The following is a 13,409-nucleotide window of genomic DNA, read 5'->3' as shown; positions in this document are numbered from 1 at the left end:
GATTGCTGTCTATTTAAGTGGTGGTTTGAATGTTTGTTTTGAAAACATGGATTAAAAAACAAGAAAGACGAGAAAGCCTGACTGGTCAGAAGAACCGTGTTTACTGTTAGCCGAGTTAGTGGATGAACACTAGGCCGTCCTTAAAGGAAAATCCGGGCAGGGTGTCACAGCATGGAGCGAGAAGCGGACGTGGGAGCTTATAGCGCACATTATTAACGGTTCATTCCCCTGCTTGTGCGCACCAGGGAAGCCTGCTATATTCATAAATACAGTTTTTTGAGCCTGCAAGGTGGGAATGTCCAGTGGAAACTAAATGAACTGCGGCAGCGACACAATAAGAGGTTCTGAAAGTGCTGTAATGTTTGTGTGATCACTGCTTACAGAAGGTTGTCACAGACCCAAATCACTATTGCTTTATTGCATTTTCCCATTTGCCAAATATCTTAATGTAGTGATCATTTCTGGCGTTATGGCATTCCTGCGCTGTGTCGGAGATATTAGCGTGTCTCTAATAAGATCAGTCACAAACATGATCACTGCACAATCTCATCTATAGCGTCTTATTAACTGTCGTCATATATTGTCTGCATCACATTTCTTCTCCCTCTTCATCGTTCTGTCATTTTCTCCTCTGCTAAAGAAACTCTTAAGCCTCTTAAAAGTCCTCATCCATACTCCTAACAATTTTGACCTTAAGACCTCTTTTAAGGGTTAAGATGCTTTCTGAATTACTTTTTTCTTTACTAGGATTTTTTCTTTAATTTTAAGAGTAAACGCCCACATTTCTAAAAATTTTCTTAGAATTTTGTCACTAGGAGCTACTTTTTACATTAAGATTCTTTAGGAATACGGGCCCTGAATTATTTCTAAATTAACACTGTAAAAAGGAAATGAACGGCTGACAAACGCCCGAGTGGGAAACATTCACGGCAAGATAATTCAGATTAAATAAAGCCACCATGTCATCCAATTATATAACTCCTTTATGGGGACTCTCTCCTACGGACACGGTAGTCAGTATTTACATTAAAAGAGTTTTATTCACTTCACTGTATGAGTCTAATTATTTAATTTGACCAACCATAAATCAGACTCGTGGTAGCCCTCTGGTGGTAGCAACGTCTTCGCATGTAAATATTCATTATGCTTGCGTCACCTCGTAATCTCCCTCGTTCGTCCAGTCACGCACCCTGATTAATATTCATGACCCAACCCGTCACCATGTGATTCGCAAATGCACCGCAGTCTCAGTGACCATCAGTAGGAGGGCAGTTTGGCGCGATTGGGGAGGTGCTGTTGTGGTTTCTGTGTTGTCCTTCTCCTCCACCACCTCTTCCTTACTCACTGCTGCTGTTTAGCGGGGATGGCGGACGCACTCACTGAACAGCTAACGTTAGACTCATTCGGCCGCAATTTTCAGGTTTGAATCTTTTTTTAATATAAATAATATATGTATATAAATAGTGTTTTACATGAGGTCAAGTATATCTCCAGCTCGCTGATGTAACCTGTGTGTCATGTGATAAAGTGGCTTCTTCATCGATTGGGTCGCTCGGTTCGCGCCAGGTCGCAAAAACAAACGTTTGTAACGTTACTTAATTCTGTTAGTGCGAGTTATATGTATTAAAACTGGTTTTCAGTTACTCAAAAAGAATATTTCTTCGGTTAACTTAGCACTGTCACAATTCTGGTGACATTGCTACAATATTTCAGTTCTCAGTCTGACACTTGTTGCTTTTTTTCGACACTCATTTTAGTTCATGTTCTTCTCTTAAAGGGATAGTTCACTCAAAAAACGAATTCTGTCATTTATTCACCCTCATGTTCACACAAACTGATAACCTCAGATTTCTCCCTTTCATTGCATCTCTTTTCCAAACAATGAAAGTGAATGGTGATCAATGTTATCGTTCTGCCTACTATTTTGCAATACATTACAGAAGGAAGTCATAAGGGATTGCTAGAATTTTTGAAGGAACGGTCATTTAGCATTGACTAGCAGCTACTGTTGCTTTAAATATGCTAATGTGTCCAGCCCGCGGCTACTCTAATCATAAATATTCCCACCTATTACCCAATCAACGTTATTTAATATAATTTCGTATATATGCTATATCATTTAATCCTACTTTATTCTCATTATTTCTCTGTATTTAAGTAATACAATTAATATATCATGTTAAGTTTGCTGGATTCCCCACTCAGCAGCCAGATGATAAGAACTTGACCAAATGTCACGACACTAATATCTTTGACATGATTTCACTCAACCTACTTTGAAGAAAAACGTAGGTGGCACTCAGGTGACGCTGCACAGCTGACGTCACGAGTTTTCCCTGCGGCGCGAGCGCTGTCACGGCTCCGTCTCGCGCGGCTTCTGGAATGATCGTGTCTGTTTTTTCTTTCAGTTCGTGGACCTTCAGGCGCACCACTGCTCCCGTCAGGTACTGACAAGTATCGCGACTTGCCTTAAAACGGCGTTTTTGACTTATTTGTGAGTCTCAAACTGTAAAGCAGAGCTTGCACATGTATTTCGTAGTGGAGATGTTTAGAAACGCATTAGTCATGCGAGGCTTGTTCAGAGTGAGAAATCTGATAAGAGCACACTGCAAGTTTTAGAGCTTGGGTTCACTTCCTCTTTCTATGATAGAAGTTCATGTTTACAGGACATCATAGTGAACTTAAAGTCACCATGAAATAAAAATGAAGAATTCTTTTCTTTTTTTGGAATATTGCAGTATTTATTATGATTTATCCGTTTACATCATAATAATAAAAAAAACATGTGCCCTCGTAATCCTTAATCAAAATAACTTCCCACTTCCTCTTGCAATGACACCAAACCACAATCAAATGATTCAATCAATTCTCTATGGACAAAATCAAGCCCGCCCTAAATTATTTCCTGTTTGAGAAGCCGGTTTACTTGGATATACGTCACAATAGAGAAGAAAGTAATTCTGTTTCATGCTGACTTTAAAATATGATGATAATTTAGTCATACACATTAAATATTCGTGGAGGAGCAAAAAAGAAGATAGTCGCATGCATTGTCATGCATGTTTGTCAATGACAATCTCTGGCTGTTGTTCACTCCAACTAAACTAAACCAAGGCAAAAAAAATATTTAAAAATAGACATGTTTACTAACAGCAGGGTAATAACTACAGTCCCATGAACCATTGCAAACAACATAATCAAATAAAAACAATAAATTTTATGTTTTTTGCAAAATATGCATATTATGCACGCAAAAATGTAAGTAGTTTGAGAGTGTAGAGAGACTGACTCAATTACGTCAATCGTAGTGCTTCATTGGATTGGATAGGTGCTAAAGAGTTAATTTTTGGCATGATTTGCTTGTTGTCATTCTCTGATTGGTGGATATTTATTTGCCGGATTCCACTGTATGTGGATAAATAATGCAGACTAATGGCTTCAACAAAAGCATATACCATTGATTAGTCGCCGCGTAGCTCACAGTAGGTCTGTTATCATTCAAAATGAATTCCGCTATAGAGAAAATGAATGGGATTTTTACTTCCGGACCTTCTGGTGAGGTCGACTAACAGCAGATGGAGATTATGCGTCGGCACTCTACTGCTATTCCTGCAGTTCCCGGATGTGAAATGTTACATTTTCTGTCGGATTTGAACCACTGAATTTGTGGAAGCGAATTTGTAAAGCAAAATAAATGGACCGAAAATTGCACATCGAAGATTTATAGGTTGTATTTTTTAAACGGAATGAATATTTTGGAAGTGAAATCTGAAATGTGAATATGGATTATTGAATTTTTAATAATGAAAAGGTGTGTGAAATGCACTTTATATGTCTCTAGAAGCACTGGAACATTGCTGTTGTGTACTATCACTTTGTTTTAAGCTTAAATTTCTCTCTCTTTCTTTCTCTCAGATAACCAGTAGCACTCTGGCATCTGGCCAAGTGGAGAACCGTGGCCTGCTTTCTCATGCCCCCAACAGTGCCTCCCAAACCTCCACAGGTACAGCTGCTTAAGGCATAACATTTAAAAATATATCCTTCAAATCTTGAAATCATTTCAAAAAGAAAATTCTAACAGAGTACCCAAGATCTGTCATATAACATCTGCGGTTTTGTGTTTTTTACTTTAGGATTAGGAATGGAGAGCAGTCAGCCAATCAACATCACAGACGCGGCTACACGCCGGAAGAAGAAACGCAGAACTCGGGCAGCGGACAGTTTCACAGGCAAATTTAGCGGTATTATGCCATCATTGCAATAAGGACATTACAAAAAAAATTATTACTCCTCATATTGTGTTCCTGGTTATTTGGTTTACTCTCAGTATTATTTAATATTCATAAATTGTTATCATGCATCATCATTATTTCAGGATGTTTGATTGCATTTCCTGACTACATTTCCTGATTGGGTAAGGTATGAGTCAACTCAGATGTGTGTGTGTTGTAGATCTGTACAGGCTGACGGATGAGCTGCTGGGTCAGGGGGCTTATGCTAAAGTCCAGGGCTGTGTGTGTTTACAGAATGGCAATGAGTATGCTGTGAAGGTGAGAGGATTTTTTTTTTTAGATAAATATTGCATTAGTTCGTTGTCAAAACAAACATAATAAACCTTGTGTGGTTATGTTTCTTAGATAATTGAGAAGAAAGCTGGTCACAGTCGCAGCCGAGTTTTCAGAGAGGTGGAGACGCTTTACCAGTGTCAAGGAAATAAGTAAGATCATACTCCACTATCCGCTTGTTAATTCTTGACGTATCGAATTCTGTATCCGTGTCCAATTCTCCACTCCGGTTTCCCGTAGTATTACAACATGCCTTGAGTGTATATTAGCACGTTTTGTGTTTGCTTTTGGAATCTGAAGCGTTTTTTTTTTACCCGGAAACAGTGGTGTCAGACCTAACAAGTGGATAGTCATTATACTTAAAAGAAAATACTGTACTTTATATAAAAATTACTGTATAAATACTTGATTGTAGTTAGTATACATAATTGCACAACTGCATCTATTGTGTGTTCTTTACAGGAACATTCTGGAGCTCATTCAGTTTTTTGAAGAGGACAGCTGTTTTTATCTGGTGTTTGAGAAGTTACGTGGAGGTATATTGTAGTGAAATACAAATGCAGTCTCATTCTCAGTTAGTTTTTTTTTTCTTCTGATTATTTTTCTCTTTTCCTCTCAGGTTCCATTTTAACACACATCCAGAGACGAAAATACTTTGATGAGAGAGAGGCTAGTCATGTGGTCAGGGATATAGTACATGCACTGGACTTTCTGCACAACAAAGGTAAATAATAGGAGCTTTCGCACCGGATAGTTATAGGAACTAATGGTTCCATAGGAACGTTTTCCTGTTGCATTCGCACCGCCAGTAGGAACTCTGAAGGGACGTAAACCGCGCCCGTTGTTGTGACTTATTTTGGCGGCGTGGCGGACCTTTACTTTGACGGCGCTCAGAGTCAGAATGCCAGAGCCTGAGCAAACAAACAGTGCTTGCATTCTCTGTGTTCATTATAGTTTACGATCTGTCTAACAGTCTTGTCTAATACGTTATTAGATAGAACTGTTATACATGGAAAGTAGAGAGTATATGAAAAGTTATTAGCGTGTACTGTGTGGTTGATGTCCAGTGTTGCTAGCTGAGCAGAAACACATAATCATGTTCGGCTTGGTCGCCTCAAAGTTGCGTTGGATTTTCTCCTCAGCGTAAAGGTTAAGAGTTCCATCTATCACTGTTTTCTATGTTCGTATAGTTAGTTTCTAGAGTAAATGTAGAGGCTATAATCTGTGTGTTTACATATAGCTGTTTTAAAAATGGCGGGTGCTATTTCGCGTGCTTTCGGCCAATCCGTGTACACTAACGTCACGGATAGTTCCTATAGCGCTGGTTTAGACCCTACTCTGAAGTAGGAGCTAAATTAGTTCCTCCAAAAGAGTTCCTAGAACTAGAATCATTCCTAGTTCCTGCGGTGCGAACACGCCGACATCCCAGTACTTTCGCCAATAGTTCTAGGAACTATGAAAAGGGCCCACTGACCATGACTCGTGCGAATCGGTTTACTTCAGACTTGTTTCTGTTTTTCCACAGGAATTGCTCACCGGGACCTTAAGCCTGAAAATATCCTGTGTGAATATACTGATAAGGTAATGCATCCATTTTGTCTTCTAAACCCCGGGTAAACCAAATCCTGGGTTATCTTGCTTCACGTTTCTCACTGCTCGAAATTTTCCCAGGGTTTACGATTAATTCTGGTTATTGATAAGATGACTCTTCACACTAGGGCTGTCAATCTTCCTCTATAATACTATTCGAATTCCATTCCTTGTTTTATTTAATATTCGAATATTAAAGGAGAACTCCGGTCATTTTTAACATTGAGCTCATTTTTTCTTCTAAATTAGAAGTGTGAAACATTCCTTTACCCGGGGTTATAGGCAGGGTTTCGATCGACGATGACCCGAGGTTAGGTGCAGTGTGACAAGTCCTCTTGTGTTGTCTGCAGGGCTATGTTAGGGTTAGGGTTTGGAGAATCCTGAGAGATGTGCAAATTCAACAGTAAAATTAAAGTCAGGCCTCTCAATGGTAAAATTCGAATGTATTTGAAATGTATTTGTCTGAAATCGCGATCCAGGGTAGTCTCTCTTACAAGCGAAACATACCTCAGAGAGCCACACATTTTCTTTATATTTTATTCAGTTAAATCATAAATTTTCATCTATCATAGAACAAAGACTTGCAAAGTTAATTAGATAAATGAATAGATTATCATAAGGCTTTCCGGCTCATATTCATGATCCAAATTGTTCTTCCTCATCATCCCATAATATGGTTATCTCATATGCGTAAATAATGTTTAATTGGAAACACTTTATCTGACTCTCAAGACTCTCCCCAGGCCTACCGACCTTGACTACAGAAAGAAGCAATATTCACAAGTTCTCACAGCATTTGTAGATTAAACTTGAAATATGAGACAGAAAAGAGAGAAAAGGAACAATATATCTGAGTCTTCTACCAAGAGTATGATGGAAAGAGTGGGCCTGTGCTCAGTAGTTATCTACGGCCTTGCATTTGAGTGTCTCGGATAAACTGTTCAACAGAGGTCATGCAGATTTTGACTGATAAACAGAGATCTGCCTGAAACCTTCAGTTTGTCCTCTTACAATCTTAATAAGCACTTAACATTCTCTAGAAACATTTACTTTGTCCTCCTCCCCTAATCTCTCTGTCAAAAGGATCATATATTGAGCAGCAATAAAAGTAGTCTGCGTTCAATACATACATTAAGTATTGATTTACATACAGTACATATATGCATATGTCAAAAACGGTAAGGGAATATCTGTACCTCATGCAAAATTAACCAAATTAATCATGTATAAGCTGTAGCATTTACTGAATACACATAGGAAAAAAAGACTGGTCTGCAAGAACTACAAAATGAAAAGTCTCTTTCGTTCACCAAGTCTGCATTTATTTGATCAAAAATACAGTGTAAACCGTAATATTGTGGAACAGTATTACAATTTTAAATGAACTCTAACTATTTGAATATACACTACCGTTCAAAAGTTTGGGCTCGGTACGATTTTAAATACTTTTAAAAGAATTCTCTTCTGCTAACCATGGCTGCGCTTATTTGATTAAAAATACAACAAAAATCAGTTATAGTATTAAATATTATTCCAGTGTAAATCAGCTGTTTTCTGTGTGAATATATAGTAAAGTGTAATTTATTCCTGTGATCAAAGCTGAATTTTCAGCATCACCAGTGTCAGTGTCTTCAGTGTCAAATGATCCTTCACAAATCAGTATAATATGAGGATTTGATGCTCAAGAAACATTTATTATTATTATCAATGTTGAAACAGTTGTTGGTCTGTCAGTTGTACAGTTTTTTTTTTTGTTGTTTTTTGGATTCTTTGATGAATAGGAAGTTCAAAAGACTTTTGTAACATTATAAATGTCTTTACTGTCACTTTCGATCAAATTAATTATTCCTTGATAAATAAAAGTATTGATTTCTTTCCTCCAAAAAATAAAATTCTCACTGACCCCAAACTTTTGAACGGTAGTGTATATATTTGTAATTAATTCCTGTGATCAAAGCTGAATTTTCAGCATCATTCCTCCAGTCTTCAGTGTCACATGATCCTTCAGAAATCATTCTAATATGCTGATTTGGTGCTCAAGAAACATTTATTATTAGTATCAATGTTGAAAACAGTGTTTGCTGCTTTAAGGATTTTAGAACATTTATTTTAAATGGAAAACTTTTGTAACATTATAAATGTCTTTATTGTAATATTTGATCAATTTAATGCATCCCTAGCTGCTAAATAAAGTATTAATTAAAAAAAACTCACTCACTCACCCCCAAACTTTTGATCGGTAGCACATGTATGTTTAAAATCTTGCCAGTCTTAATTGTAATGAGTTTGTTGCTTTCATTCAGGTTTCTCCTGTGAAGATTTGTGATTTTGACCTTGGGAGTGGAGTAAAGCTGAACAGTGCCTGTACCCCAATAACCACCCCTGAGCTCACCACACCAGTAAACACAACCTCAGATTTGTTCTCAATGCTTTTAGCACGCTAGAACTGTGTAATAGTAGCGCTATCGTGTCGAGTAGCACTGTTTGAGAGGTGCGTTCTCTGCTTTAGTGTGGCTCAGCAGAGTACATGGCTCCTGAGGTGGTTGAGGTCTTTACGGATGAGGCTTCTTTCTATGATAAACGCTGTGACCTCTGGAGCCTTGGGGTCATTCTCTACATCCTGCTTAGCGGGAGCCCCCCCTTCACTGGCCACTGCGGCACCAACTGCGGCTGGGAACGAGGAGAGACGTGTCGTGCCTGCCAGGTAAGGCACACGCCAATTCAAATATATCTACAGAATTCACTTTATCCATGTAGAGACCTTTGAAGTGTTGTTCTCTCCTGTTCAGAACAACCTTTTTGAGAGGATTCAGGAGGGAAAATATGAATTTGGGGATGGAGTCTGGGCTCAAATCTCAGCCGGTGCCAAAGATCTGATCTCGCGGCTGCTGGTGCGAGATGCCACTCTACGGCTGAGTGCCGCCCAGGTCCTGAAGCATCCCTGGGTGCAGGGGGTGAGTCTTCTGCTCTCTTTAGTTTTCTTGAAGCCTTTTTGATTTTGAACTTAAATGGGGATGAACAATATGGAGACAATTTTTGTACTTTTGTGCATTGTAACCTTTTAAATGAAATTAAATAAATAAAAATTAGTTACAAAAAATACTTTTATTCTGAAAGGCCACATTAAATTGATCAAAAGTGACAGTAAGGACTTATATTGTAACAAAAAAATCTATTTAAAATAAATGCTTTTGATCTTTCATCAAATAATTCATTGTCGTTTTCACAAAAATATTAAGCTGCACAACTGTTTGATTGTCAACGTTTGATTGTAATAACAAACTGTCAACATTAGGGGTGCGCCAAAATATCGATATGGCGATATCTCACGATATTTACTCCCGCGATCGATTCTCGATGCGCTCTTGCCAAGTATCGATCTTAAAGGGACACTATGCAGCTTTTTTAGCTTAACTGAACAGCTTCAGAGTTATTGAAATGGTTATATAACTTCTTTCGGGTTGAATGGTGGGCGTCTCGACCCCCCCTGGTGCCTGTGAGCGAAAAAATCTCACTTGCAACTTCGGTGCGGCGGGCCGCGTCAGGAAGTATCGCGTGATATCAGCTCTCGCGATGTAACATATTCCTTTACGGCAACTGCACACATACACACAGGAACAAGGTATAGATGGATGGAGTTTGTCACACTATCGTCATGGCTGAGCCGGCATATAAGATGCAGAAAGCTAGGAAAGCATTGTCGGAGGAACAGAGAAAGAGGAAACGGCAGACTGACCGAGCGAGGAGTCGGACACGAGCATAGGCATAATTTGCTGGTGTGTTATGTCCCCATTGAAACTTCTCGCGGCACGGATGTAACGTTACCATTACAAACAAATAAAACATCTCCAGGTAACTCTAGTAGAGCATTCATTTCATTCGTTTGTTAAATAAGAGGCGATCTGAAATGTGTTATTTTTTAAATCAAGTGACCAAAGTGCTCGTTGCCTCTGCGGTCAGTGGTGCAGATAAGTTACAGTGTTCTGTTGTGACGCGCGCCTCAATCCGTTGCGGGGACTGAGAGACTCTCTATATTTTGTTATGGTGAAATCACAAAATCTAATGCACAAAAAACATGTCCCTGCTTGAAATACAACCACTAATAAACAATCGGTTTTGATGAGGAAAATAAACTATACTACTACCGATTAGAACCCAGAACCTCTGACACACTTGGCAAAAGTTCTGCCTCTGGACCATTAAAATTGTCGGATCTATGTATTTAATCACGTGAAAATTCTCACCACTAACAACATATATTATATCTCATTAAACGACAAATTAAACACAATGTACTATTGTATACTATGTAACAGGGCATGTCAAGCTCTGAGTGAGTGGTATTTACGACAGTAACATTAAATTCAAGTACTCCACAGTAACTCTAGGGGTCGCTGTTTGACAAAAACGGGATTTCTGCATAATGCCCCTTTAAAAGCCGTTATAAAACGCTCTATTCATTATCCGAGTTGACTGGATTTGACTAGCTTTCATGAGGCACACACGCAAAGTCTCTCGCTCTCTCCCTCTCTGCCGTGCTATGTATGTTATGCGTGCAGTAGGCTGTTCTGTCTCGCATGCGCGCTCTAGATTCCGGGAGATTTGAACTAATTTGCGGGCATCAGGGAGACGCTATCATTATGCGGGAGACTCCCGGAACTTCCAGGAGACTTGGGATGTCTGGCTTTGCAAAAGTCCGCAAAACGGTAAACACGACCACATGTACAGACACCTCACGCGGCATCACCCGGAGCTCTGTGAGAAAGCCGTGGTTGGTGCTGGCTCGAAGCCGACACACCCCGGCGTAAACATTTTTATTACTACTGATTGCAGCAATGTTACACTAAAATAGTGTCTGTGACTGTTTTGTTGCAACTGATAAGACACAAGTTGTTTTTGTTATTGTGTTTCATCCCAAAAAATAAATGGAGATTAATTTTCCTAATTAAAAAAAAAATTGTATTTCTTAAAACATGATATATTGTGAGTTATTACTGATAATATGTCGATTATCGCAGTATCGCCATATCGTGATATTATCGGTATCGTGAACAATGTATCGCATATCGTATCGTATCGTGAAGTACCCAGCGATTCCCAGCCCTAGTCAACATTGATGATAATAAGAAATGTTTATGTCTTGAGCACCAAATCAGCATATTAGAATGATTTCTGAACGATCATGTGACACTTGAGAAATGATGCAAAAAAATTCGGCTTTGCCATCACACGAATAAATTTCATATATTTCAAAATATATTAAAATAGAAATTGTTTTTAATATTTCACAATATTACTGTTTTTACTGTATTTTTGATCAAATAAATGGGAGTTTTAATGGGCAAAAGAGACTTCTTTCAAAACATAATTCTTACCAACCACAAACTTTTGAACCGTAGTGTATATTATACAAACAAAATGTAACTATATATATATAAATATATTATGTATTTTATTTTACAGAATGCACCTGAAAGAGTTCTTTCAACTCCTCGTGTTCTACAAAGGTATTTGATTTGAGTCAGTATATAGTATATTTTTCAGTTTCTGTAATGTTTCTAACCGTCGCTCTGGTTGAACCCACAGGAACTGCAGCACTAAAGACCTGACACAGTTCGCGGCTGAAGCCATCGCATTCAATCGACAACTGTCCCAGCAGGAGGAAGAGCAGGAGGACTTCTGTGCCGTCGTCTGCTCCATGAGGCTCTCTCCTCCCTCCAACTCCAGATTAGCCCGTCGCCGAGCAAAGTCTCAAGCACTACGCACCAACACCTGATGCCTTCCCACTCCACAGGTGCTCCAGCGTTACAACCCTTCATACAAGTGCATTCTCTGGCAAACGGAATGGGTTCTTGAACGAACCGTAAAGCAAACACACACATGCGTATGCACCACAAGCTCTGTGCTACCAACCTGTAGCACAGGAACAGACTAACCTTAAGTATACAAACCAAAAACATGCAGATGTTTCTAATTAATTTACAGCTCGGGTTGATTGTCTTTCTGTGTAATGTGAGTTTTGGGTGTTTTAGGCATCAGGTTTAGGTTTTTTTTCAATATTTATTTTTACCCAATATTTATGGCTGGTGGTGTTTTACAGTCAGATATAAAAAGGATGATCAGCTTTGAGGGAAATAACAGATGTTTTAATTTCAACATCAGTGAGGCTTTTTAATCTATTTTAGCATTAATTGTAACATTTTTTAAAAAACACTTAAGTTACTGTAAAGCACTGGACCTCTTGCTTTGTCACTTTTTAATATTATTTTCTATTTATTTTTTTGTGTTAACAAACGTCTAGTGTTTATAGTTATTGTTGAGTGAATAAGGTTTTGGTTTATTTGAGATATGTAAAGCCATGCTGCCTGACAGTAACATATCTTAGAAATACATTATGAAGTGTATCATTATGTATTGAAACACCATCAAGAGGTATGCTGCTTTAATTAGGGTGCTCATGAGGTATTATAGACGTTTGACCAGTTACTTTCAGCTCAAACAGTTAGTAAATATTGCACAGTATTTTTGTCTTTTCAGATGATTATATTTTTTCATTTAATGTATATTTTTGCATGGTTCTTGCGTAGTGTCTTTTAGAGTGTTGAACATTATTTTGTTGAAAATGTGAAGTATTTATCTATGCATCAGGGCAATGAGCCCATTCTGCAGCCGACTCAGTTATTAGGTGGAGTATGTTTTATATTTTTAGTTTGCATTCTGTGGAAATTTTGCCATTTTGGGGGGCAGAGCTCCTAATTTGCAAAATTACTAAATGACCTCTCAGTTGACTTTTGTATTATCAAATTATAAAACATGCACAGTTATTTGTCCTGTTATTTGTTGCTCAAAATGCTATTTGAGGTCAGATGAATGTCCATGTATGTACATTTATGAGTATGTGTTGGGAAACATTTACAGGGATGACACCAGAGGGCGCTACCTCATATTAATGGCTATGTTTTCAGTACTCTGCTTGTATGATACTGTAATGCAGTATCTTAGTCTAAATCCAGATGTCTATGGAATGGCCATTTAAACCCTAAGAACTCTGGAACAGATTTGAGGTGTTCATTTGGTTTTCCAATTTTGAGAAATAAAGCAGTTTGCACTGAAACCTGGCCAATACTCGAGTCTTTAAGATGTCATACAGCAGTTTACTGTATACTGTACAGTAAACTGTAACAATCACTTAGCTGCTTTTATGTGTGGTGCTTAACATTGTGGATAGCAATAGAAATCGTTTATTTTGAATTA

The 13,409-nt window shown here is 38.3% G+C and overlaps 1 protein-coding gene across 3 annotated transcripts; it reads left to right on the top strand.

Annotated features, from left to right (window-relative positions):
• The first annotated feature begins 1,253 nt into the window (after window positions 1–1,253).
• mknk1 (MAPK interacting serine/threonine kinase 1) lies at window positions 1,254–12,113 on the top strand. Of its 3 annotated transcripts, none has more exons than XM_056252709.1 (14): window positions 1,254–1,420; window positions 2,409–2,444; window positions 3,916–4,003; window positions 4,140–4,241; window positions 4,453–4,550; window positions 4,638–4,717; window positions 5,028–5,101; window positions 5,185–5,289; window positions 6,091–6,146; window positions 8,459–8,554; window positions 8,665–8,859; window positions 8,945–9,109; window positions 11,619–11,662; window positions 11,742–12,113. In XM_056252709.1, exons 1-14 carry the CDS (start codon window positions 1,364–1,366, stop codon window positions 11,929–11,931), a joined length of 1,386 nt encoding a protein of 461 aa, XP_056108684.1. In that variant the 5' UTR covers window positions 1,254–1,363; the 3' UTR covers window positions 11,932–12,113. The 3 variants fall into 3 exon arrangements, with proteins under 3 accessions (XP_056108684.1, XP_056108683.1, XP_056108685.1); XM_056252708.1 differs by having other exon boundaries at window positions 4,134–4,241; XM_056252710.1 differs by lacking the exon at window positions 2,409–2,444 and having other exon boundaries at window positions 4,134–4,241.
• The last annotated feature ends 1,296 nt before the right edge of the window (window positions 12,114–13,409 follow it).

The sequence above is a fragment of the Rhinichthys klamathensis genome, unplaced genomic scaffold (assembly GCF_029890125.1).
Source record: "Rhinichthys klamathensis goyatoka isolate OS25496 unplaced genomic scaffold, OSU_Roscu_1.1 h1tg000098l_1, whole genome shotgun sequence".
NCBI classification, from domain to species: domain Eukaryota; kingdom Metazoa; phylum Chordata; class Actinopteri; order Cypriniformes; family Leuciscidae; genus Rhinichthys; species Rhinichthys klamathensis.
The sequence above is the reverse complement of the archived record's forward strand: the minus strand, read 5'-3'. Positions and strand labels throughout refer to the sequence as shown.

Coding starts and splice junctions, on each gene's coding strand:
- mknk1 (XM_056252708.1), top strand. CDS start 1,364: ATGGCGGACGCACTCACTGAACAGCTAACGTTAGACTCATTCGGCCGC. Junction 4,242..4,452: donor TTTCACAGGCAAATTTAGCG/GTATTATGCCAT, acceptor TGTGTGTTGTAG/ATCTGTACAGGCTGACGGAT. Junction 5,102..5,184: donor GTTTGAGAAGTTACGTGGAG/GTATATTGTAGT, acceptor TTTTCCTCTCAG/GTTCCATTTTAACACACATC.